This window comes from Rhinichthys klamathensis, unplaced genomic scaffold (genome assembly GCF_029890125.1).
Source record: "Rhinichthys klamathensis goyatoka isolate OS25496 unplaced genomic scaffold, OSU_Roscu_1.1 h1tg000042l_1, whole genome shotgun sequence".
NCBI lineage: Eukaryota > Metazoa > Chordata > Actinopteri > Cypriniformes > Leuciscidae > Rhinichthys > Rhinichthys klamathensis.
In genome coordinates this window covers 4,437,570-4,463,726 of record NW_026606589.1, presented here as the reverse complement: position 1 = coordinate 4,463,726, position 26,157 = coordinate 4,437,570, and the positions used below count along the sequence as shown (strand labels likewise).

The 26,157-nt window shown below is 38.5% G+C and overlaps 2 protein-coding genes across 3 annotated transcripts in view; one reads left to right on the top strand and one right to left on the bottom strand.

Moving 5' to 3' along the window:
* mrpl21 (mitochondrial ribosomal protein L21) overlaps positions 1-26,157 on the top strand; it is a 167,422-nt gene that overhangs the window by 8,269 nt on the left and 132,996 nt on the right. The window lies entirely within an intron of this gene.
* On the bottom strand, positions 1,026-24,757 carry mapk8ip1b (mitogen-activated protein kinase 8 interacting protein 1b). Of its 2 annotated transcripts, none has more exons than XM_056247140.1 (12): positions 24,248-24,757; positions 22,518-22,629; positions 16,200-16,439; positions 12,795-12,876; positions 8,718-9,557; positions 7,769-7,844; positions 6,847-7,022; positions 4,818-4,921; positions 2,780-2,887; positions 2,344-2,414; positions 1,586-1,684; positions 1,026-1,496 (listed from the first exon to the last, which is right to left on the bottom strand). In XM_056247140.1, the coding sequence occupies exons 1-12, from the start codon at positions 24,301-24,303 to the stop codon at positions 1,424-1,426; spliced, it is 2,037 nt and encodes a 678-aa protein (XP_056103115.1). In that variant the 5' UTR covers positions 24,304-24,757; the 3' UTR covers positions 1,026-1,423. The 2 variants fall into 2 exon arrangements, with proteins under 2 accessions (XP_056103115.1, XP_056103114.1); XM_056247139.1 differs by having other exon boundaries at positions 1,027-1,496; positions 16,200-16,443; positions 22,519-22,629.

The following is a 26,157-nucleotide window of genomic DNA, read 5'->3' as shown; positions in this document are numbered from 1 at the left end:
GTTGTTGTTTAAAATAATAATAATAATAAAAAAATAAGCAGTGTTTGAGCCAGTCAGGCTTGCACAGAAATATACACAGAATTAGGGGATAATATTAACAACAGATTAAATATATTTAGAAGTACTTCATGGTATATCTAAATAAACCCAGTGATATACAAGCGTGTCTTGTTGAACAAGTCTTTAATGAGCACATCATTCGTACATAATTTGTTCATATTAATGTAATAAGGTCTTGCTTTTACAAGAAATACCTCAGGAGTTTTTTCAAATAAAGGGCATGTGTCGACCTCAAACAGAAGGAAAGCCAAAACATCTCTTCCAACTTCAATTACCTTCATAGTCACTCAAGCTTTAACAGGAACACCACGGCACTGTAGTTTATTATTATTATTTTGTTAACTTTTTTAAATTGAATTTATGAGTGGATGATCAAAAAAGAATACTGAAACTCCTAAAACATTTTCTAAAACTGTTAATGACTTCTGTTAATATGATCAAATTGCCATATATTATTCATGGATATGCCTTTTATTTGGTGACTAACTAGGTAACAAGTGGATAAGGAGCCCTATTTTGCCATTTCAAATTATGAACCACTTTACAGGCAGATTTTAAGAAGGAATAATGCTGGTATACCTGTAAAATGCAGCAGACATCGAGACATCACAAACAGCTGAAATGGAAGATTTGTTATACTTTGAATGTATAGTCTGTATTTTTTGCTATGAAAAAATATTCTCTATTTAGCCTGAAGCAAACACAGAAGCACAGCGCAGCAGCAACGGATGAAACCCAACTAACAAAAATATGTTCTGAGAACCTTTTGCTAACGTTCATGAAACCGTTTATTTCTGAACATTCTGAGTTTTAAAAACATTCTTTCTTGGTTATGCTAACGTTAAGGGAACATTCAATTTCGCAAATGTGGGAACGTTACTTTTGAATGTTCTCTGAACAGTAGTAACTTTTCAAATAAATGTTAGACGAAGGCTGAAAAGATTGTTTAATGACTGATGTATAGCTCATGTTTTCATGTTGCCATTTTGAGAACATTATTAAAGACCAGATAACTTTGAACGAACATTCTTTTTTTTTGTTCATAACTTTGAGAGAACCTTGCCAGAACGTTAGCCAAAGTTCTGAGAACGTTCCCTGTTAGCTGGGAAACACGCATCCAAAATCCTCAACATCCATGAAAATAATTTCAGACTTTTATACTGTACAATTTTTCGCCGTCTGACGAATTCCAACACAAAATCAAGTCGTGTGCATCACCTTACAACCGTCAGTCTCTTCATCTTGTTTGGTCCTTTTTGTCAGATATATTAGTCTTTGTTTATATACACATATTATTATTTCTCATATATTCATTTAGCATAGCTGTTTTATACATTGCTTTGCAGCTCATTTTAATCGGAGATTATTCCAAGTAAATGTCTTCTGTTGGACACGAGACCTCCACAAACTCTTTATAGTACAAGTGGAATGCTTTCCTGTGAATGAAGTCAGAGAATACACTGTGACTATTAAACAAATCGATTCGTAGAAGGAGGAACATAAAGGAAAGGAAAATAAAACTGACCTCACAGACTCCGCAAGGGGTTTAGTGGAGTTCTCAGACACAAAGACGTGACAGGCGAATCTCTCATCAGCGGGATGTTTTGTAATAAAGCCAAAATACCTGCAGAGATACCGTAACATTATGATAATAGACTGACTTTTAAATAAAACACACAGAACAAATGCATTTACTACTGGTCAAAAGTTTGAGTTTTTTTAAAGAAACCTTTTATGTTCACCAAGGCTGCATTTATTTGATCAAAAATACAGTAAAAAGAGTGAAATATTATTACAATTTTAAAAGAACTGTTTTCTATGTGAATGTATTGTATAATGCAATTTATTCCTGTGATGAAAAGCTGAATTTTCAGCATCATTACTCCAGTCTTCAGTGTCACATGATCCTTCAGAAATCATTCTAATATGCTGATTTACTAGAAACATTTCTGATTATTATCGATATTAAAAACAGTTGTGCCGCTTCATATATTTATTTATTTTCATACATTTTTTTGTGGAAACTGATACATTTTATTCAGGATTATTTGATGAAAAGAAAGTTCATATTAAAGAACAACATTTATTTGAGATATAAATCTTTTTGTCACATTATAAATGTTTTTACTGTTGCTTTTAATCGATTGAATGTTTAATCAATTGAAGAAGAAAAACCTTACTGACCCCAAACTTTTGAACGGTAGTATATATGCGATATATTAATAAGAAAACCATCATCATTGTCAGTGAGAATTCAAAGGATGCAGTAAATGATTGACTTACTTCCTGTTCCTGGGATGGTAGCCACAGAATGAGACATTTTTCAAATGGAAAAAGTGACTATATTGGCTACTCTGTGGAAACAAGTTTATAAAACGATTATGTTGCATGTCCACAAACCTATAACCCTACACACATGCTGAAATGGCTTCATGTTTCCCACGCCTTTTCACCAATGAATTCCCATGTCTTTTCAAGCTACACGTAATATGGAATATTTGTAAAAATTCAAATCTGTTTGGTTCTGCTTTTCTAGCCGAGTCCATGGGTACTGTTACTGTGCATTTCATTAACTAAAACAGTCAACAAATAAACAGTATTACTCTTCATTACTCACTTTCTTGAAAAATCTTGCAATTTAAAAAGCAGAATGTTAAGATGTTTACAAAAACGCGCTTAAAGGCGATCATAAAACAAATGTTCCTGCTTGTGGTTTTACCATGTCGAAATCATCCTGCACTGTGAGTTTCAGTCCCTTCACGTTTATCTCCAGGATGCAGGATGACGGTGGATTGTAATGTACAGTCAGTCTCCTGTTCATCGCAATCTGGAATCAATCATGAAGAAGCAAGGGGACATTTAAACAACTACGATGGACTAAAAACTTTTGCGTTTTTCGTGTTCAGACGACGTTGTCAAAATGATCTCCGTTCACACGGATCCGCGAAAACGGAAAAAAACCCCGGTGTATTCTTCATCCCAGACCTACGGAAGCCCTGAACCGCAACGTAAAAAAAAAATTAAAATGTAGCATTTCGAGATTAAAGTCGAAATATTTCGAGAGTCCAAGAATACAGTCTTCCGTAGAAGTTGCGTGTGTGCTTGCCATTGTTTCACATTGCCGCACAGCACAGGCATTCATAATGGTGCATAGCGAGTGTTTCACACTGTGTGTGTGTGTGTGTGTGTGTGTGTGTGTGTGTGTGTGTGTTTGTGTGTGTGTTTTGTTTCAACAAAAGTAAATTCAACAGGTGCCAATCTACCAGCATTAGGCTACCATTAGGCTATAGGACGTTATAAAATATACTATAGGAAAACCAACCCGGAAAACACTTTTCAGACTGGATGGATGTATCCAGCTTTATGAATGAATGAATGAATGAATGAATGAATGAATGAATGAATGAATGAATGAGGCATTTATATAGCGCTTTCATATGTCTACTAGGCCTACACTCAAAGCTCTTTACAATCATATCAGAGAATCTCTCCTCAACCACCATTAGTGGTTATGAAATCTGAGGAAATCACGGGATCCGGCCAAATGATTGGATACAGAATGATGCACATAAAATGTATTCAGAACATATTTACGGTGAAGAGGGAGACAGAACGGTTACTGTTGTGTTCTCGGCCCAGATAGTGTTGCCTAGACGAGCACGAAAACACCTCAAAAACACTGCCACAAAGTTTGGACTAGATTGTGATACCTACTCCGGCGGAGTCTGTGTGCTCGTCTATATGGTAATTCTTGGTAATTCTTGTTGGTAGATTAGCACCTGTGTAGAATTTTGTTGAAAGCCCAGATAAAAGTAAAAAGCTACTATTTTGTGTTGATCCATGGCAGTTCGACTTCACAAGTGCATTTCTTTACACACACACACACGCGCTCTGAGCCAGTGGACGCGCACTGTTATGAATGCACACACTTCTATGGAAGACTGTATTATTGTAATGTTTTGACTTTATTCTCGAAATGTTTCGACTTTAATCTCGAAATGCTAGATTATTATTATTTTTTTACAGATTTTTTTTTTTATGTTGCGGTTCAGGGCTTCCGTACAGAGCAGTAGTTGGCGATGTCACTTTGCAAAAAAACACTAAGCGCCTATAGACTGAAAACATAATACGCATGCGCATGACGGCACGGTTTTCACAAATTCTCGTTTTTAAAGTTCACACGGAGATGATAAAGGTATCGTTTTAAGAAACTTGCACTTTGAAACCCGTTGTCAGGCTCCTAAAATGCCGTTGTCGTGTTAAAGAAAGGCCAAAAGGCATACAAATATTTTAGTCAAAAACAGTGTCATGTAAACGGACCCTAATAAAGAAAATTTAGGGGCCGTTTACACGGCACTGTTTCAGCTGAAAACAACATTCAACATTCTAATTGGGGGCCTGAAAAACGCAAACTTTTGAAAACGGGTTTCAAAGTGCAAGTTTTAGAAAATAATACTGTTATCATCTCCGTGTAAACTACAGACGCGAACCTGTGGAAATGGTGACGTCATGCGCATGCGTATTACGTGTTCAGTCTATAGGCACGTAAGGTTTCTTTACAATCTGACATCGCTTTGAAAACGTTGTCGTCTGTACGTTAAAAAACGCAAAAGAAAAACTTTTCCATTCTAAGTAGCCTACATCTTTGTCATGTAAACGTACCCTTAGAGGATGTTTTACCATATGCTCAACCCATCTAATTCCATCACTTCATTTGTTTTTCAGTGAGTGAAATTTAATATAAATCTCAAACAAACCTTTTGCATAGCTGCACAGAGAACATCACTGCCTTTGTGATTCAGTACTTGAACTGAGCCAAGGAATTTCATTGTATATTTGTCCATCCATTCAGTACTTTTTGCTAATGAGAACAAGACAGAGATATAAAGACCATATAAACAGTTAGGATTGTTAAGAAATGAAAAAACACAGTGGATTCAAACACTATCGGTCAAAAGTTTCAATGTTTTTAAAAGGCTGCATTTATTTAATAAAAATACAATAAAAACAATAATATTGTGAAATATCATTACAATAACAAAAACTGTTTTCTATTGGGATATCTTTTAAAATGTAATTTATTCCTGTGATGCAAAGCAAAATTTTCAGTATCATTACTCCAGTCTTCAGTGTCACATGATCCTTGATTGTATTATGCTGATTTGTTGCTCAAGAAACATTTCTTATTATTATCAGTGTTGAAAAGTTGTGCTGTTTTTTGTTTTTGTTTTTTGGAAACTGTGAAACAAGATTTTTTTTTTTTTTTTTTTTAAAGTGGCATTAAAGACATTTATAATGTCTAAACAAAATATTTCTGAACCTTCCATTCATCGAAGAATCCTGAAAAAAATATCAGCTTCCACAAACATATTAATCTGTTTTTTTTTTTTGTTTTTTTTACCTGTTTTCAAAATAGATGATGATAATATGAACCATTATTAATAACTGAGCATCAACTGAAGACACTGTCAGACTGGAGTAATGATGCTGAAAATTCAGCTTTAGATCACAGAAATATTTAAATATGTTAAAAGCAACAGTTCTTTTAAATTATAATAATATTTCACACTATTACTATTTTACTGTATTTTTGATCAAATAAATGCAACCTTATTTCGATCAGAAAAACTTTTAGGAAATATTTTGGATTATATTGAAAATGCTGAAAATTGCTTGCTATAGAATCACTAGAAAACTCTCTCAAGTAATGATTATGTCAAAACATAACCAACACCATTGGAATCACCTTTTCACTTTGATCATCTGGCAGTTATAACTCAGATATAACAGCCAAACAAAAACTAATGTTAACAGTCTAAGGGTCACGAGCCCAACTAAAGCAAACACTGATCACCATAATGGTGGCTTAAAAATATTTTCTCCTTTGGTGATTCTGCTTGTTAACATCAGGTGTCTTCAATAATGGTCAATCATCACTCATTGAATCACTTAATTAGCTCATTTAACTTTAACTTTGAGTCTGGAGCCAAAGAAACTACCAGGAGAGTTCATTTAACACTGGAGTTTTTGCTGTGTATTATCCATTTCGAGTCAGAGTGTTTCGCACATACACGATTAGCTGATTCTATATATGTTGTGGGAGTGGCATTTTAGAGTGTTTAGTTTAATTGATGAATTTATTGAAGCTTCAGAGCATAAATCATTTAATTTTGTATTGAAAATTGTCTCAGTGATCGTTAATTTGCCATCAATTTTTGTTTAAATCAAATGTATTTTACAAATTAATGTTCTAGTAGTAATCAATTATTTGGTACTGCTGCATGTTTTAAAGTTTCAAAACATTTATTTGAAATAATGAAAAATAGACTTTTTTGACCAACATTAATGAAAAATGTACTTTTTGGCCAACATGAAATATTTAATTAATACAACATTTTATTTCAATTTGAGTCTGCTTGTTGGCCCAACAAGCTATGTTCAGTCAACAGAAAATATTTAATTGACACAACATTCTATTTCAAGTTCAGTCTACATGCAGGGATAGTCAGCACAACACAAAAAGTTGGTTTCCGCAACTTAAATTGGGCCAACTAAAAATTTTAGGTGCAACGGGTCACTAGAAATGTTTATGTTGGAGAGGCATATTTTTTTTTACAGTGTTGGCTTAAAAAAAGTTTTTAAAAAAAAGAGAAAGAAGTGGAAAAATTAATTATTACAAACTTTTGACTGATATTGTACTCTTAACTCCAGCCCTTTTATGAAGTGAAATCTTTTCATAGATGGGGAATGGAATCAGGACATGCTATCTTAATCTCCAACTCTTACCATTTAAAGTAAGTTGTTGCTCCTGAAAGACCTCAGTGGCGTAATAGGCAGGAAAGATCCCCCGTTCTCCTGTTCTCATGTTGTATCCCTCATACCAGTAATCCTCATCCTGCACCTCCACCAGCAGAGGGTCATTGACCTCCAGCTCCAGCTCATCGTCGTGACGAGGGACAAATCTGGGGAAAACACATCCATGAGGACTAGGAAGAATCTTTCGTCAGTTCTCAGATGCTGAGATGTGTGTCTTGTTTGTGTCCCATTGACGTACTGATATAATTAACTAGATACTAATCCTGTTTGCATATTTAACTTTATATGCTTAGGGTGTAGTGCAAATATTTATAATTTCTAGATATTTATTTTGTCCTATCAACCAATCTGCATGCCCCCACTAATCACTGACACATTTGGGTTGCAAGGAAGCGTTATTGAATAATTTCCCCATTTACATGTTTAAAAAATAATGGTTTTATCTTTTGAAAATCAAATTTAAGAGTTACAAACAGATGTGGTTTAAACAGATCAGAATTTCCTCCAATATAAATTTGGAAATAAATACAGAATTTGATTTTTGTTTTGTTTTGTATATGAACTAACAACAGACTGATGGGGCTGAAATAATGCACATCATGAAACATAACAAACTGCTCATACTTTCCAAAGCTTTATTCAATTCCTATTTAGGAATTCGCATTCTTGAACATTTTAGTTCATTGCCTATTCAAATTATATGATATTTTAAAAAAAAACTCCTGAAAATGATGAATCACAAATGGAGCCATTTTCTGAGAATGACCCAGTATCCACTGGCCATGCGTTCATTCAGGACTTTGATCTATAGCATGATCATCCAAAAATACAAATGCATTGAACAGTTACACGCGTGTGCAATTTTTGATAGTGGAGTGCCAATCTGTTTCACCTGTAGACGGATCTGTGTGTCTGGTCCCTCTCCTCTCCATTAATCATGCAGGAAAACAAGCCAAACGATTCTGTACCTAAAGACATAAGCAAAACGCCTATGATACAAACCCTTTCACAAAATCAATACAGTACATTCTTATGTTCATACTGGTCTATTCTTAAACACGTTTTCAGTTCATTCCTATATACTGTAAGTTGAGTTTCCGTGGGATGAATTTAGTCTAATTTTAACCAAATGCCTTTTAATTTGCGTGTGCAAAATTCAGAATTAAATGAATGTGTAGCAATTTTAACCATTATTAATACCTGAGCACTAATAATAGGAGTAATAATAGGACCAACATAGAGTAATGGAGTCTACTGTTAATTTGTTACAAACATGAACAAACATTAACATCATCATTCAATCAGCAAAACATGCAGAAAACTTTGTCAAATGTAGATAAGAAAAGAGTTTTTTTGTTATTTCTTTTATTTATCTAGATTTGATTGAAACACCACTGGTCAAAAGTTTGGAATAATTAAGATTTTTTTGTTTTTGAAAGAAGTCTCTTATGCTCACCAAGACTGCATTTACTTGATCAAAAATACAGTAAACAGTAATATTGAGGAATATTATTACCATTTAAAATAGCTGATTTCTATTTGCAATATTTAAAAAAAAAAAATATTCCTGTGATGTAAAGTTGAATATTCTGCATCATTACTCTTTTTCATTACTTTTGGTCCTATTATTAATCCTATTATTAGTGCTCAGGTATTAATAATGGGTTCCCATTATTATACTTTTTTTTTTTTTGCTTAACATGTTTGTGGAAACCATGATTTATTTTTTTCAGGAATCTTTGATTTATTTAAAAGTATTTTAATGTGATCATCTTAATTATTCAAACATTTGGACCAATAGTGTTCAAATGATAAAAGCGATATAAAAGCATACCACTTACTGGAGGAGCGTGAGCAGCCATTCATGAAAACATTAACAAATTTTCGAGAAAATGGCATGTCGGCCTCAGGGGTAGAGTCCTCTGACAGACACATTGAGGCTTTGATCCCACTTTGTTTTCTTCCTTTGTCTTCATTCTCATCCTCCTCGTACTCTTTCTCAAGAGCCGACTCATATGGAGAGGAAACGCAATTATCATAGATGGTGGCCGAATCACTGTCATCGCTGTAGCCACGATAACACTCTCTTAAACTGACGAGTTCCAGCCGATCGTGCTCATCCACGACCAGTGTGTATTTGACCGAATCGTACGAAAGTCCACTTGCGTCTGAGTTGCTCATGGAAGTTTTCAGCGTTCCCGACAAGCTCTCGCGATGGGCATGATCCTCGCCAGCGCCGCAGTCTCTATAACACAGATCTCCCGCTCCAGTTACTTCTTCACCGCTACTGTCAGCGGCCGAAGCGTCCACACAAGAAAAATAGGAAGGGGGTTGCAGATCCTGCTCATGGTATGGAGGGGGGGCTTCATTGTCAGAGCTGACTGCGGTGACCTGCGCTTTCTCGTTCTGCGGAGCCTCTGTGCAACGCTGTATTGGTGTCAGATAGATCTCCTCTGTAGGCTCGAGCCGGACGTCTGTGTGATAACGGATCTTCTCGCAGTGACCCAGTTCTCTGTGTACATCTCTGGCTTTACATGGGACAGATAGTACAGCAGAAGGAGCAGGAGCTTGAGTGTGTTTGGGCTTGTCAGTCGAGGTGCCACAGTCTTTCCGACCGCTGCCTGGTTGGTGCTTCTCCTCATCGCTTAGACACGTGTGCTCACGAGATGGCGTCAGTTCACCTGGTTGCAGCAGGATCAAGCACAAAAAAAGTGAATTGATAGATTACCAATAGAGCCAGTGCTATGAAAGCTTGCTTGTGCCACGGTATAAAACAAAATGTGACTTTTTAATCTCACAATTCAGACTTTTCAGTTTTCTGGGAATTCTGCGGATTTTTTATTTTTTTTGTTCTGTGGTGAAAACAAGGGCAACAACAAGAATTCAAAAACAACAGAATTCAGAGATATAAACTCAGAATTCCCAGAAAAAAAGTGAAATTTGCGAGATGTGACCTTGCAATTACGTATTTATACCTGGAAATTGCGCGATATAAACTTACAATTGTAATTTAATCCGAGGCAGAAACAAGCTTCCATATAATGCATTCACACACACACACAAATATATGGCAGTCCACTTTAATTAGTACAAATATAATTTGAGGTCAGTGATAAAAGTGTAGGCTACTAACATTCTGATGGATAGCTTGTTTTGTTCTTGAAACAGAAAGATGGACCAACAAGTTAGGTACGCCTGCTGTGAGACCCATTGTTTGGCGAGACCGTATGCAAACATGTTTTTGTAGATGACTAGACTAAATCAAATTCACATGACCATAGTTGGCAGCAAAACATTGATGCCCTTTTGTCACTGAGACAACAGAGCTAGGGAAGTTTGGCATAAAATGAGCTAGCTCATAATCTGTCAAATTACTCACAAAATTGCCTTATTACTGAAATTATTTATTTTAAAATAATATACTTAAGTGCAGAGGTGGGTAGTAACGAAGTACATTTACTTCGTTACATTTACTTGAGTATTTTTTTGGAAATTTTTTACTTTTAAGAGTAGATTTAATTGTGGGTACTTTTACTTTAACTCGAGTACATTTCTAATGAAAAAACGGTACTTTTACTTCGTTACGTTGGGCGACGTTCCTCTCGTTACTTTATTTTAATGCAATATGTTGTTAAAAGCGTAGTTTATTCTAAGCGCGCGCTCTCTCTTTTTTCTGGGCATGAGCGATGCTCAATTCACAAATGAATCACTCTTTTGAGTCGATTCTGCTCAAAGACTTCATCAAACAAGTTGGGCAGATCTGTCTAAATCGGTTCGCGAATCAGTTTGAATGATCTGTTCAGTTTCCTGCACGCACTGAATCATCTCGGAGTCGTAACAGGAAGATTACATCAACATCAAGATTACATCAAGAACGTATGAAGTGGCGGTAGTCTACATACAGTCTAGAAAGTAAATCTGCAAATGCATCATATTTTTTTGCCAGCGATGAAGATCTTTATTAGTTGAACATCTTCGTATGTTACTTCGTAAGCTGTCGAATGAATTATTCCACACGACGATACATTCGATTTCATTTCATTCAGGTAATACATTTTACAACCAAACAGATTATTACGCCATATAGCACTACTACAAAGTATGACATTACCCTTTTCTTGGACATATACATTAATTTATACATTAAATAAGCTATCGTCCAGTTTATGAATGTGTGTACACACACAATGTGTGTATTGCGCAGTGACGTGCGAACTCGACTTGAAAACGAATGCCTTTGCCTGCCTTATTAGACACAGTTAACCAGTTTAAAGATGCTTTCACAAATATAGCCTACATTTAAATACATTTTGGAGAACAGACAGAAGAAGATCCGTGCATTTGATCGTTGGTTGTGTTTGGCATGACATGACTGCGGGCACATGTGCAGAGTTTTAACACTTTCTAATCTGTGTCAATGGTTCCCACCCCTTTACATATGAATGCAAAACTCCATAGAGTCACTTTATTCCGACATTGTCTAATAATCCAAATGTAGTTGTATAAGTTATTATACTATTATACAAACCAAAGGACAGGCAATGGTTTTCGGGCTATAGATATAATATACAGATATACAGAAATAATGTTTGTCTCTTCTGTTTTTGTTGCAAAGATAGCTCATCTAATTATGATAATTTTAGTCATTAAAATAAAAAAATATCTAAATAATGTCATGTTATATATATATATATATAGGCCTATGTGATCCAAAGTAACTAGTAACTAACTACTTGAGTAGTTTTTTCATTGGATACTTTTTTACTCTTACTCAAGTAACTTTTAAGATTATTACTTTTACTTTTACTTTGAGTAAATATTTCTATAAGTACTTGTACTTTTACTTGAGTACAGTTTTTGGATACTCTACCCACCTCTGCTTAAGTGGTAACTAAATCTAATGTTTTCGACACTTATTTGCATGTCAATACCAGCTAAATTAAAATGTATTACAGTTTAAATTTATATTCCATGCAGCTAGCTGAACCTTAAAGTGTTTTATTTTGCTCACTTAAGTGGATCTTTACAGTATATGTAATTTCATAATTGACATTTCTATTGAAACTTGTGTCATGTATTTAAATATATTTGTAATTACACATTTGTAGTGATGAAGTTGCAATGTAGTATTTTTAAAATATATTAACTATCAAATAGTGTAAATCAAAATAAATCAAATAACACACTATAGTTTAAAATCAAGTACTTTACATGTGCTTTAGTATGTTAGTCAACACATCAAAATAAGTGGTCTTTTAAAATCACACACATGATAATCAAAACATTATGATTTAAAATGTAGGTTAAATTAAAACTTTAAATTTTATATTACCAAGTGCACTTTTTTAAAAGTGTGCATAAGTGTGTTAATTTTATTTAATTAATATTACATTATCTGCAATACAGTTTTTAAAAATATATACTTTAAAGATTTGAAGTACACTACAAGTGCACTTCATTTGCTCATAAAATAAGTAATTAGTTCACGACCGCTAAAAAAAAGTAAGTTATATATAGTTTAGTATGAATGTAATACGGACGTACTACATTGGCCATGCTGTCATTATCATGTGACCTACCAGCAGTTACATCGCTTCACTGCCATTCACAAATCCTCTCCCTTGGCCTCATGGGATAGTACAGTGTCCATTGTCTGCACACTTCAGAATCTCACCGGAAGAAGTAGATCATCCGGGTACTTTTTGCCTACTCATTAATGAGTACTGTGAATTCGGACATAGCCCTACTTCTTCAGTCACATACTGTTTTTCACCTACTATATAGTAAGGAAGTATGTGATTTCGGATGCAGCCTCGTTTTAAGTGGAGAACATTGTTGTCACTGCAATGATGTCACGCCAACTTCCCAACTAAGACTTAATGAGTGCTTACACCATAAACCAAGATCTCTACACTCACCTGTTTTAAGCGGCGGCAAGGTCTGAGAGATTTTCTGCTGCCAGCTGTACTTCTTCGCAAATGAGTTGTTGTTTAAAGTGTCCTGTTGATGAGATGCAACAGACAAGCTAAAGCATACTTTCATAGTGGTCTTGCAATATAGAGTATGTAAACTGTTCATAGCATGCAAATATTTTTGTATGCATGGAATAACCAGATGCACTGGGAACCCTGAAGACTCAAAACTAAATAAAACACCTGAATGAAGTTAAATAATACAAGAGTGTTCTGTTAATGTGTTGCATTTAAAACCAAGTCTTTTTGATGGACTCCAAAAGACCTCCCTCTCTTTCTCAGATTCTTTCTCACTCTCAATACCTCTTACAATTCTTTCAATAATGCCTACTCTTTTTGTCCATACGGACCCATATTAACATTCCCCACACAGACCATGAGCTTTACATCATTTCTCCACCGTTAATAAAAGCAGAGGTTTAAAGTAACAGATTACATATAATCATTACAATACACTCTTAAAAATAAAGGTTTTAAATTTTTTTTTTGCAGCAGCAAAGCCTTAGAAGAACCATTTTGGTTCCTCAGAGAACCACTTTAAAAATCAAAAGAACTTTTCCACCATAAAGTAGGGTTGCACAGTATACCGATACCACAGTAGTGTCATGATACTAAAACGTCAAAATACTGGCAATGCCACTGTAGTTTTAAAATGGTAGTACCGCAAGTAATGTTGTATGAGCTGAGGTTACTCTATTTAAGTCGCTCATTTGATCACTTCTGGAACGGGTGTAATGGTTTATTTCTAGAATTATTTTTGCGATGACGAATGCAATTAATTCCATTCATTACAGCATTCGCACTTGAGTCAATCATTTGAGTCCTTATAATGTGATTTTAACATTATCAATGAATTTATATACTATAATATACTGTCCTCCAGTTAAAAGTCGTATATTTCAAGATATCAATATATGGGGGCAAAATATGCTCCTGTGAGTTCTTGTTTTTTTATATATTTATAACATATAGCACACGTATGTCTGCAAGATGTCTGTTATAGATCACTTCATCTAAAGCATCTGCTGTTTACTAACATCTGATAGACGTCTTTAAGATGTCATACATTCTAAATCATAAACATCTTAAAGACATTTTCTAAATGTCTATTTGACTTCTGACAGGAAACGTCCTATAGACGCATTCCAGATGAGCAAACACTCTAAAAATTACAGATGTAAACACGCACATCAAATAGACGTCTCCGTGATGTACGTGTGCTATTTGACAATGTGACAGAGTGCTGTTTTCCCGAATATCAACACGATTGCAAATGTGGTTTTACACAACAGTTCAATAAGCAAAAAATTATTATTAAATGACAGTTTAGACACAACATTGTCAATGGTGTTGTTTTCGCTTATTTCGCCAATGAAAAGTTCTAAACAAAGCAGAACTGTTTTTTGTTTCTGTGTTTTTTCTGTCTTCTGTTCTTCGCATCCGTGTTTTTGAGCAAATCGTGCGAATCAATGATTTAATGAGTCATTCGTTCCTGAATGAATCAGCCATTTTGAATCAAGCGTTTGAATGAATGATTCAGTGACTCAATCATTAAGACTTGCTGCCACCTCCTAGTTTCCCATTTAAAAGTAGGCCCTTTTTCAACATTTCATATTTCTACATCCAGAATTTTATATTTAAAACATTAATCTCATAACATTATTTATGCAATAGTAATTGCAGTATAGATGCATTATTACCAACTCTGAGCAGTCAACTGTCAGTATAAATACATCTAAATGTACCTTCAGATGCAGCTTCTGTGCCACTTCTGCAGTGTTAAAATGGATTTTGTTTACACTGATTTCATTTGATTGGTAACAGTCAGTTAATCATTCTCAGTAATAAAGTATTCAGAGGAAAATCTAGTCTAGTAGTTTTCATTTACATCAATGTATTTATGAAAATTTGGTCCATTTTGTAGAGTTGAATTATGACTTAACATAATATTGCACGTTATCGTGATAATGCTTGGTATTGTGATACTTCACCTGGTGTAGTATCGTAAGATATGTTTGTGGTATCGTGACAACCCTACTATAAAGAACATTTTGTGGATTGAAAAGGTTCCATGGATGTTAAATGCTCTTCATGGAACCATCAAAGCCAATTAAGAACTTTTTTAAGAGGGTAATTAAGTAGCTTTTCTCAGGAGTTGTACTTTATTTAGTATTTATTTTAAATGCTGTACTTTTACTTTGCCGTTTTTGCTCTAACTGTGTTCACTACTTATTTTCCTAAAAAAAAAACCAACTGGTTCTGACAAAACAAAATAAGCAAATGTCAGAGGCAAACACTGTTTCTCTTTCAGCATTCCTGCTTGTGTTCTGGTGAGAGCGCTCACTCAGTGTTTATTCAAACAGATAATAACAAAGGAACGTCATCAACCCCTCTAAATAACAATGAAGTGGTAATACTTTGTTCAATGGGGGCCAAGCACTAACAAGCCCAAACACATGACTGTATTCTAGAAAGAGGACATTTATGAAAAAACAAGTCCAAAGTTGTGTTGTGTTTTCATGTTTTATGGGGACTTTGCATAGACATAATTTTTATACTGTATAAACGGTATATTCTATCCCCTTACACTAACTCTACCCCTAAACCTACCCATCAAAGAAAACATTCTGCACTTTTACATTTTCACAACAAAAAAATCACTTAGTATGATTTATAAGCTGTTTTTCCTCATGGAGACCAAAACATTTCCCCACAAGAACAAGAATTTAGGATATTGCCAGTGATATGTTGTCCCCATATTGTAGGGTTTACCAGGACACACACACGTTTTAAAATTGAGTTCTGGTCATTAGTGAACAAATCCTTGGTAAATTCTGCAAAATGTCATGATGATCAGACACAGAGGTCCAGTTTTAAATTAACTGAACTGATTAATTACTAAAAGCCTAGTCATTTCAATGTCATTTAGATTCAAATGTGAAAAAATGTGATGACAGAGCAGATGCGTTAAATTAGTCAATCCATTTACACACCTTTGACCAATTTGTGCTGACCTGTTGCAAGATTGATAGGCGAGCGCTATTGCATTGAGAGTGTAGTGAGTCAATCATATCGCAATGCACTCAGGCATCACCTTCTCTCACTTGACTTTTTTAAAGTGTTTTATCACACCATGCTCTATCAGCTCAATTTGCTGTAGTTGAACATGATGAGCTCAAAAGAGACGCTGCCTCCCTCTGAAACTTTATCGACTGGCGTCGCTATTGGATGCTATCACTGTCAATTCTTTTCTTTTCTTAAATTGTTTAGGAGGCACTGCTTTCCGTGCCTCATCAGAGAAAATGCACCTGCAGTGTACCTACAGTCATATCTTTACATACTGTTTATTACCTGAGTCCTGGGCACCTGTGGGAATAAGTTGAGAGTGGTCGGTCTTTTTGGACGGTAGGTATCCATGGTGAAAGGAACCGCAGAATCCATAGATGCTTTGCTGTCGTATCGACAAGCCACTCTTTGGCTCCTATCAACAGCATCAGTAAGATGTAAAGGATGTGTCTCTGCCTGGATCTGACCCACTGCGCCTGCCTCCACCTTGTCCAAGCCACTATTGGGTGCTTGAATCACATGGTCCTGCAGGGATTGGAAAGATCGACTGTCAATCAGAGAAGAGAGTGAATGAAAAAGCAAGAGGGGAGATGAGGGCCACTGACCCAACCATTAGAGCAAGCAATGACATCAGACTTTGGCATTTTTGGTGCCGGCTAAGCCACGAGAACAAGAGACAGGGGGAGGGGTTTCGGACAAAGACTATTCATGTTGGTGTTTACTCACTGCATTACAATGAGACACATGCTTTCAGCTCCAGTTATTTGCAAAAGTTCTCAAGATTTGTACAGATTTTGATTTAGAGATAATATTACTAAAGTAAGTGTTAATATTAAAAAATACGTGGAGTGAAAATATGAAAAGTGTACATTCAACATACATTCAAGACATAATAATATACAGCTTTTATCAGGGTCCCACTTTATATTAAGTGTCTTTAACTACTATGTACTAACATTTAAATTAATAATTTGATACAATGCACTTATTGTGTTCATATGTTTTTACATCGCACTAGTATTTAAAAAAAAAAAACCTGCATGTTGTCACGTTTGTTGTTTAATTTTTCCAGTAAATTTTTTCTTGACTTTTATTTTGGAATTTGTCATACTTTCTGTTTTTGTCATGTGATTCCCTGTTCCCATTCAGTCAGTCATGGTCGACGTTATGTCGATACTGATATATTGGGGTCTCACTTAAGAGCCCAATCACCTTTGAGTGGTAACAAAACGAGCCAATGGATATTGGCCAGTGAGATTTGCATACCGATTCACTCCTACCCAGACATAAGGGTATATAAGGCTAGCTCGCTCATTTTTGCTTCGCAGCCGAGCGTTTTACAGTGATTGCTCTCTTCCAATATCCTATCTTGACAAAGAGCTTGTTTCCTGATTGAAAGAGCTGAATTTCCAATCTAAAAGAGCTTGTTCGAAAGGAGATCTCACTGCTGGTATGAGGGCGCATCCAGTGGTGTTGCGCCATCATCATTCTTTTTAAAGATGTCTTTCCATCCGTGTGTTTCTGGATACGGTCGTTTCCTGGCTTCCTCTGATGGCCAACTATTGCTGTCTCACATGTCTGGGCCTAGAGCATGCTGAGAAAGCATTTGTGGATGGTTCATGCTCTCATTTCCCCCCTAAGGGGTGATTACTCATCCCGCTCATGCTGAATCGGATTCAGAGTTGACGGCCATGCTTGCCCGGGCCACCACGGGCATCAGACTCAAGTGGAACCCTCCACCTTGTCCGGAGCACTTGCAGTTGGATGATGGGTTCCTGGGGGCAGCACACGGTTCACAGCTACGTTCCGCCCCAGTGCCTTTCTTCCTGGAAATGCATGGAGGATCACAAGTCATGGAAGGCACCTTTTACTGCCCGAAACCGCTCTGCAGCTTCTTCCTTTCTCACTACCCTCAATGGTGGGGTTGCCAAGGGTTACATGGAGATTCCACAGGTGGAGCGTGCAATTGCGGTGCATTTATGTCCGCAAAGTGCTGCCACCTGGCAGAATCACACGGCCTCTTGTCCAGGGTCTGTAAGACGACATCAGCCCTGACTGCTAAGGCTTACAGTGCCGCTGGGCAGGCTACCCTCCGCCTTGCATGCCATGGCCATCCTGCAGGTCCATCAGGCAAAAGCTCTCAAAGAGCTGCATGAGGGACAGTTCTGAGCCGGGGTTGATGCAGGAACTGCGCACAGCGACTGACCTCGCATTCTGGGCAACGTTCAGGGTGCTCTGCTTTGGCCTCTGCAATGCACCAGCCACTTTTGCCAGGTTAAAGGACAGGGTGTTATCGGGTATGGCAGATCATTTCAGCCCTTGTCGGAGGCCCTCAGGCGTGTGCTGGTTCGCATAATCGAGTCTAGCTTGAAGCTGCACCCAGAGAAATGTCATTTGTTTAGGAGGGATGTGACGTTTTTGGGGCACAACCTGGGGGGCCAAGGGATTGGCCCGATGGAAGAGAAGGTGCAGGCGGTAAGCAACTGGCCCACTCCTACAACCTCACAGCAGCTCAAAAGTTTTTTGGGGTTGGCCTCATATTACAGGAGGTTTGTCATGGTTTTTCAAGCATCGCAGACCCACTTTTCCGTCTGCTGAAGAAGGATAAGTCCTTCGCTTGGACTGAGGAGTGTCAAAACTCTTTTGCCGCCCTGAAACAGGCTCTGGTCACAGCCCCTGTATTGGTCCCCCCTGACCTCGCACTGCCCTTTATTCTGGACACGGACGTCAGCAATGTGGGTCCCCCCTGACCTCGCACTGCCCTTTATTCTGGACACGGACGCCAGCAATGTGGGTATGGGGGTGATTCTCTCTCAGGTGGGGGTTAGGGGAGAGCGAGTTGTGGCCTACTACAGTAAAGCGTTCAACAAGGCTGAATGCCGATACTGTGTCACCAGACGGGAACTTGTTGCGTTGCTTTTTGCAGTCCGACACTTTAAGAATTACCTGTGCGGGCTACCTTTCACTGTACGCACTGATCATTCAGCTCTCCAATGGCTAATGTCATTCAAAGAGCCAGAGGGCCAGCTGGCATGCTGGATTGAGGAACTTCAGGCATACAATATGAGAGTAGTACACCGTCCAGGGTCAGGCCATACAAATGCAGACGCTCTTTCTTGTCGGCCATGCTTTGTAGACGGGTGTCGGTACTGTGATAAAAGAGAAGCCAGGGAAAGAGAGCTGGAGAACCCGGATGCCAGTGGGGCTTCTGTGGTTTGTAAGCATGGTGATATGCCGGCGTGTTTGACGGTGGGGACAGTAGGAGTAGAGGTGGCTGCAAGAGGAAGATGCGGACCCGCAGCCAGTAATCCAGTGGGTCCAAACACAGCAGCGACCTCTGTGGGAGGAAGTGGCCGTTCTCTCTTTGTCCACGAAAAACTTATGAACAAAATTCAAAGACCTGCGTCTGCAAAATAGGGTGTTAGAGAGGGAGTGGAAAGACCCTGCCACTGGGGAGGGGAGGTGGCAGTTGGTGGTGCCCAGGTCGCTGCATGAGGGTGTTATCAGGGCTGCCCACGTGACGGTGGGGTCTGGACACTTTGGGGTTTCAAAAACACTCAAACGTGTCAGACAGAGTTTTTACTGTGGGCTTGTGAGGAGAGATGGAGGATTTTTGTCGGTGGTGTGATGGTTGCACAGCCCGCAAGGGCCCGCCTGGCCAGTCCCTCGCTCCCCTGCAACAGTTCCCTGTAGTAGGCCCAATGGAGACATTGGGGGTGGATGTAATGGGTCCTTTTCCATGTTCGGAGAGGGGTAACAGGTTTTGTGCTGACGGCTATGGATTATTTCACTAAATGGCCAGAAGCTTAAGCACTGCCTGACCAAGAAGCCGAGACAGTGGTGAACGCGTTGGTGGATGGCATGTTCAGCCATGTCAAATTCGGGGTTGCTGAATCCATACACAGCGATTAAGGCCGGAATTTTGAGTCGCGTGTCTTCTTGCTGATGTGTGAAAAATTAGGGATTCACAAAACAAGGACCACCCCTTTGCATCCCAAAAGTGATGGCCTCGTTGAGAGATTTAACAGGACGCTGGCGGAACAGCTGGCCATTGTGTTGAGCGAGATTGGGATACGCACTTGCCATTTATCCTAATGCCGTGCCAATCCGCTGTACAAGACTCAACCTCTTGCACACCCGCCCTTTTGATGTTGGGGCGGGAGATCAGAACACCTGGGGAAATGGCTTTCGGGAGGCCACCTGATGCGCCTGCTGTGCCCCCGGGCCATGAGTATGCTAGAAAGCTTCATGACTCATTGGAAGCCGTTCATAATTTTGCAAGGAAGCAGTTGTTAAAAGCGGGGACCCGGCAGAAGCAAAATAATGACCTGAAAGCAAAAGGGCGGCATTTCACAGCAGTAGAGCTGGTGTGGGTGTATAGCCCTCAGAGAAAGAAGGGCAGGTGCCCTAAACTGGACTCCAAGTGGGTTGGGCCATGCAGTGTTTTGGGGAGAATCTGAGAAGTTGTTTACCGAGTGCAGTTGCCTCCGAGGGGTAGGAAGGTGGCCGTGCACTGAGACAGATTGCCACCTTATAGAGGAAGCGTCGCTACAGCCCCAGCACCGGCCTCCTCTACAGTTGTGCCTACCCCGAAGGGTGGACCAGGACCCCAGTCGAGCACTTCGAGTCCTCTGGCAGACCCACATGCAACCACACCAGTTCTTGAGCTGCAAACCTCACATTCATATAGCCCAGTTTCAGTTACACAGGAAGGGCAACTGCGGCCTCAGCGAGTCAGAAGGCTGCAGAGACGGTTCAGGGACTTTGTTTGTTCCCTCGAGGTCGAGGAACTTTGTGAAGGGGGAGCAGTGTAGCAAGTCTAAAGACTGGTTATATTCAATATCAGGTGCGATCTAGATCCATGTATTTTCTTTCATGTGTTATGTGTTCTGGTTATGTGGGGCTTTAAGGCGTGGGCTGTTCTTCTGAAGAAAGAGCCTGCACAGTTATGTGTGGGCGGGGACTGGGGAAAAAGGAGTTCCAGAAGTTTGAGGTTCGCTGGACTGTGTGAGGCAAGAGCATCGGCCACACAGGTGCTCAAGTTAATAAAAGAGCATTAAAACTGTTAAAGTCCCCGTAAAGTCAAAATTAAGTATGTGTTCTGAGTTTGTCACACCACAGAAAAATGTGTTATTAGCCACCCAGCCAAATTTGAATGATAAAAAAAGCCGGCAAGTACATAAAATAAGCTATCAAAATCTTGAAAAAATGAGCAGTTTTCTCTGCTCTCAAACGCTGGGGGCGTGTCCGCTGGCTGCGCTGAAACCACGCCCACTCGCGGGAAAGCTGCACTCGACGGGACCCGCTACAGCCGAAATGGATGCTCCTAGCAGCTTATTAGGTTATTAGGTTATACCAAGCCATATTTGTTTGAGCCTCCAGAGCCTGAATCCGATTCAGAAGACATTGACCAAGGAAGTCAACATCGTCCCCCTCGCTCTGCAACAGAATGGTAAATTTTTTCTCTCCCTTTTATGCAAGTTAGCTAAGTTATATGTAAGTAAACGTTAACTAGCTTAACCTAACTTAGACAAATAAAGTTAGACAAGGCAACTTACACTCATTGGTGGGCACGCATTGCCGATGATGGCGCCAGTTGTCGGCGGGACGGGAGGATGAAGGCCGAGGCGAGAGATAGTCGGTGCGGCACCTTTCACCAGTAACAACGGATTATCTGTGAATCCCAGTTGTCTCCGACGAAAGTTTATAAAACTATCACGAGTAAAATGATCACTACAGAGGCGGGTTTGGCTGGTGATCCTCAGCTCTCCATCAAGGTGGCTCTTCACAAAATTAATCCACCTCTTCTTGATGTCGTCGTTTTTAGGAAATTTAAACAAGGACACCGATCTGTTTTGCAAATGATTGCATCCAAGTAGTACGCATTTCCGTGACGAAGGCATGGCTAGATAGCAAACTGTAGGCTGTAGTAACTGATAATAGTACTGACAGTAACTCGCAAATGAGCGCCAAACTGATGCGAATGTGCTCTATTTATATTGTTAGAGGGATCAGTATCAGTGCGTCATCGAGTAGGGGCGTGTCCAAGAGCTCCAGTGCGTCATCGAGCCCTGTTTTAGACCCGCCCAAAAAATCCGTGAAATTGCCAGGGTGAAAAACTGTTTAACGGTCTAACTCCACAATTCAGTACTTCACAGTTCACAGTCTTTGTAATATGTTTTAGCAATACATTTCTAACCTTTAGAATGTGTTTAGAATGTTTTGTTAAAATTGCCTTTACAGGGACTTTAAGTGAGTCTATCATTTTCTCCGATTGCTGCAATATTTAAACACCGGCTTGCTTTCTCTGTGGTGCCTGACTCTGAAAAAATATTTTAAAAAACTGGATGTGTCAGCAAGTACAACAACTCAAACTTGAAAAAAGTGAAATTTCTAACAGACATAAACCTGGCAGTGATCACTGCCACCTACAAGTCTAATGATCTAGTGCACATGACAACAGAAAAAAAACACAAAAGAACAAGATGTTGTACTAGTCAAAATCAGAACAAAAGTACACAAAGGCTAGATGCATTGTAATTCCCAGTGGTTGTTTGAAATTGTTCTGTACTATTTTACACGTTAGGCAAGACCTGTTCTCACCTTGATGTCAGAGTTGTGTCGCCTGGCCCTGAATTCAAATTCATCAGTCATTTCTGTGATTTCAGACAGGTCCTCATCTTCAAATTCATCCAACCCTATGTCATGGGTCAGCCTATAGAAAGAACCACCAAAGTTATTGGTCAGGGGCACTAGTGGGCAGTTTGTTTCATTGTTTTTAAATGTACTGCACAATATACCCTTGTGAAAGAGAAGTGTGCTTAATTGTATTGAATAGCACTTGTAGTGTACTTGAAATCGTAAAAGTCTATTAAAAAACTACTTGCATATAACATATTAATGAAATAAAAGGCCACTTAAGTGTACTTAAAGAGAGTGCACTTTAATGATTATTACTTAATACACTTAAGTGCACCTTTTTAAAGTTTTACTTTTAGTTTTAAAGTCAAGTTTTACTTCAAATTTTAAATCATTATTAATATCTTTTAAATGTACTAAATGGCAGCTTCATCTTTACAAATGTGTCATTTCAAATATATTTAAATGCATGACATACAAGTTGAAGTTTCAAAAGAAATGACAAAGTACATTTTAGTTAAATGCTTTTCAGTACATTCAGGCACTTGTATGCACAAACTATGCAAAAGTGGCAGCCCTTCAGGTGCAATTAGTGTCCGAATGCACTCAGTCATTTTCATACACTCCTTCAAGTGGACTATATTAGTTGTAGTATAGGGACTAGTGAATGGGGGTATAGGGGGCGATTTCGAAAACAGCCTCTGTTTTCAACTCCTCCCTCGACTGCAAGCTGCAAATCTCGCTGAGGGAATCCAGCCGCAAGCCAAAGTCGAACACACCTTTTAATTAGCTGGTCCATGTGTTTATTTGGGGTTAGAACAAAACTCTGCAAGAAAGAGGCCCCTAAAGCACAGGACCTGATGCATTTGTGCCACTCACACCGGCCTAAAGATGACCGAATCGAATTATACCCAAAAACGCTGTAATAGCTGCCAAAGGTGCTTCAACAAAGGGTGCAACTTATGCCAATGTGATTTAAAAAAAAAAAAAAAAAAAAAAAAAAAAATTGCAAAGTTATTACACATCTGTTTTTTGCTTTATCATGATATTATTTGGATTGTAGATTGAAGTGAAAAAATAAATAATTTTAAGCATTTTAGCATAAAGGTGAAGTGAAGCATATGTGGGAAAAAGGGGTGGATATTTTCGGGGAAAAGAGACGTGGCTCACGTCATAGGTCACATGACAATGTCACAACTCTTCATCAAACGTAGTACCAACAGGATTACAGAAGCAGCTTGTGTCTCTATGTGCGATGAAAGAGTTCATGCTGTGCACATGCACATTCTCAGCCCCTTTCAAAATAAAAGTATTTTGTCACGGCATCAGTCTGACACTGAAATAAATAAAACCTGCATTGCAAAGTCAACTATTTAAAAAATAAATAAAACAGCAGGTGAAGACAATAGTATGATGCCCTTACATATTTATATAATTTTCAATCTATGAATAAAAAAACGGCAAAGGTAAAAAAAAATCCCATTTCACTACTGTAAAACATATTGCATAAAAAAATAATAGAAGATCCTTAACATAATGAATGTTGCTATATGCAACAAAAATAACAATCTACTAGGCCCTATGTGTGAGCATCTGCTGCTCATCAAAACACATGTAGCCTCCTAACAAATCAGTATTTTTTCCTAGCACAACAAATTTTGCATAGGCTATTATAGAGAAAAATAAGCTCATACCATTTCTCCCATTGCTCCTCCGTCCATTCTTCTTTGCCATCACCGTTTGAGTCCATTCTGTGAGCAGTGCAGCATGGGATTGTGTTTACATCTGGTCAAAGCTCTCTTCATATTTCAGTGCCTGCCATTCGAGCCGCTGTATTTGAAGTCAGTTTAGACTGAATTCAATGACAGCACATGCAGCTCCAGCATTCTCCATTCACTGTTATGTCCAGTGTATAATGATGACGCCTTGATGAATGCTGCATTTTTCTCACTGTATCTCTCTGCCCTTGTTCATGTGTTTACCTGCATCCTCACTGTACGATCTACAACAGAAGACAAAAAATAAAATAAAGCAGAAATGGCTAAAGAAAAGCTTTGCAGAGTCAGCGCTGATAGAGATGATGCATGACAGTGTCCTTCTGCTTATACATAATAATCATGCAGACGATCCAATAGCTGGCGTGTATTTCACAACATCTCTCCTCCTCTTGTTTTCAAAGTCGCCCATCCCCCATCTCTCTCTCTCTCTCTCTCTCTCTCTCTCTCTCTCTCTCTCTCTCTCTCTCTCTCTCTCTCTCTCTCTCTCTCTCAGTGTTTGAGAGATATGAGCGGGTGGGTGTGTGCAGCCAATTCAATACCTCTCTTCAAGGCTAAACAGTGACATTCTATGAAGAGAAACCAAAGAAAAAGTGTAAATATCTACAAATAAGAAAGTGGACCATATAGTGAAACGTACTCGCGCTAACAATGACCTGGCGGTCCACCAGCGTTTTTTGGGCGGCACAAAGTCAGCGGCTTGACACGGTCGGACCTCCGGCGGCACGCCATTGGCAAAACGACCAATCTGAAAATGCGGTCGGTCCGCCAGCGTTTTTTGGATGGCACGCCACCAGCGGTTTTCCGCGGCTGGGCCACCGTCGGCACACCAGTCAGTGGCAAGCCGATAGTCGGTCCAGTGTTGCTGAGCACTTACAGGACATCTTTAATTTATAAATGTATATTTATTTTAATTTATTTTTTACAGTTAAAAAGAATCTGAAAGCACTGAATAAAAGAATTGTGAAACTGACATAGCTGCAGTAGCTATATCAAAAGCAAAGTGTAGGTGGTATAAAAAATACTGCCTATAAGCACTTTTAGCACGCTTTCAAATGAAATATGGGGCTTGAGTGTTCGTAAAAAAAAAAAATCTGAAATTATAAAAGTGCCACAATTGTCCCACTATCACGTGCTGGAGTGGTAATTTGCACCTATGAACGGGTCATATAACTTCAAAATAAGTTTTAAATTCATGATTTAATAATGAGATTTTTATTCAAGTAAGGTTCTAATTCTAGATGTTTATGTTTGTAAATGCTGCGTGACTTTGACGCGTTTTAATGGACGTGCGCGTGAATATTCGAGTCGCCTTCAAACACTGGAGCAGAGATGAGTTACCATGGAAACGGCGCAGGACGCGTCATCAGTGCAACAGACAAGCAGCAAAACTCCGACTCTCGCTGTTGATTTCACTGCTTTCAGGTGAGTTTAGTCTCTAAAATCACACAAATAATACACACAACTGTTCTTGACACTTCTCTTACTTGTAATTGACACGCTTCTGTTGAATATTTACTTTATAGAAATGGTTTAGTGTCTTCGAGAAAGTCCGTTAGCATCTCAACCGTTTTCAGAAGAGGTAACTTAGGCTAACTTTAACGTATAGCTTGAGCTTTTGTTTATGAAGGTTTGGGCTTTTAATCGCATCTTATGTGTAGATGAGAAGTTTTGTAAAGATTTTGCTTGGAAGTGAGCTAATGTATTTAACATAAAAGTAATGTTAATCGATGACGTCGCTTACACGGCTGAAACTAGCTCAATGGTTCATATATATTGACAAAAATTGTTCTGTGATTTCAGCAGCAACAAAATAATCCCTCTACAAC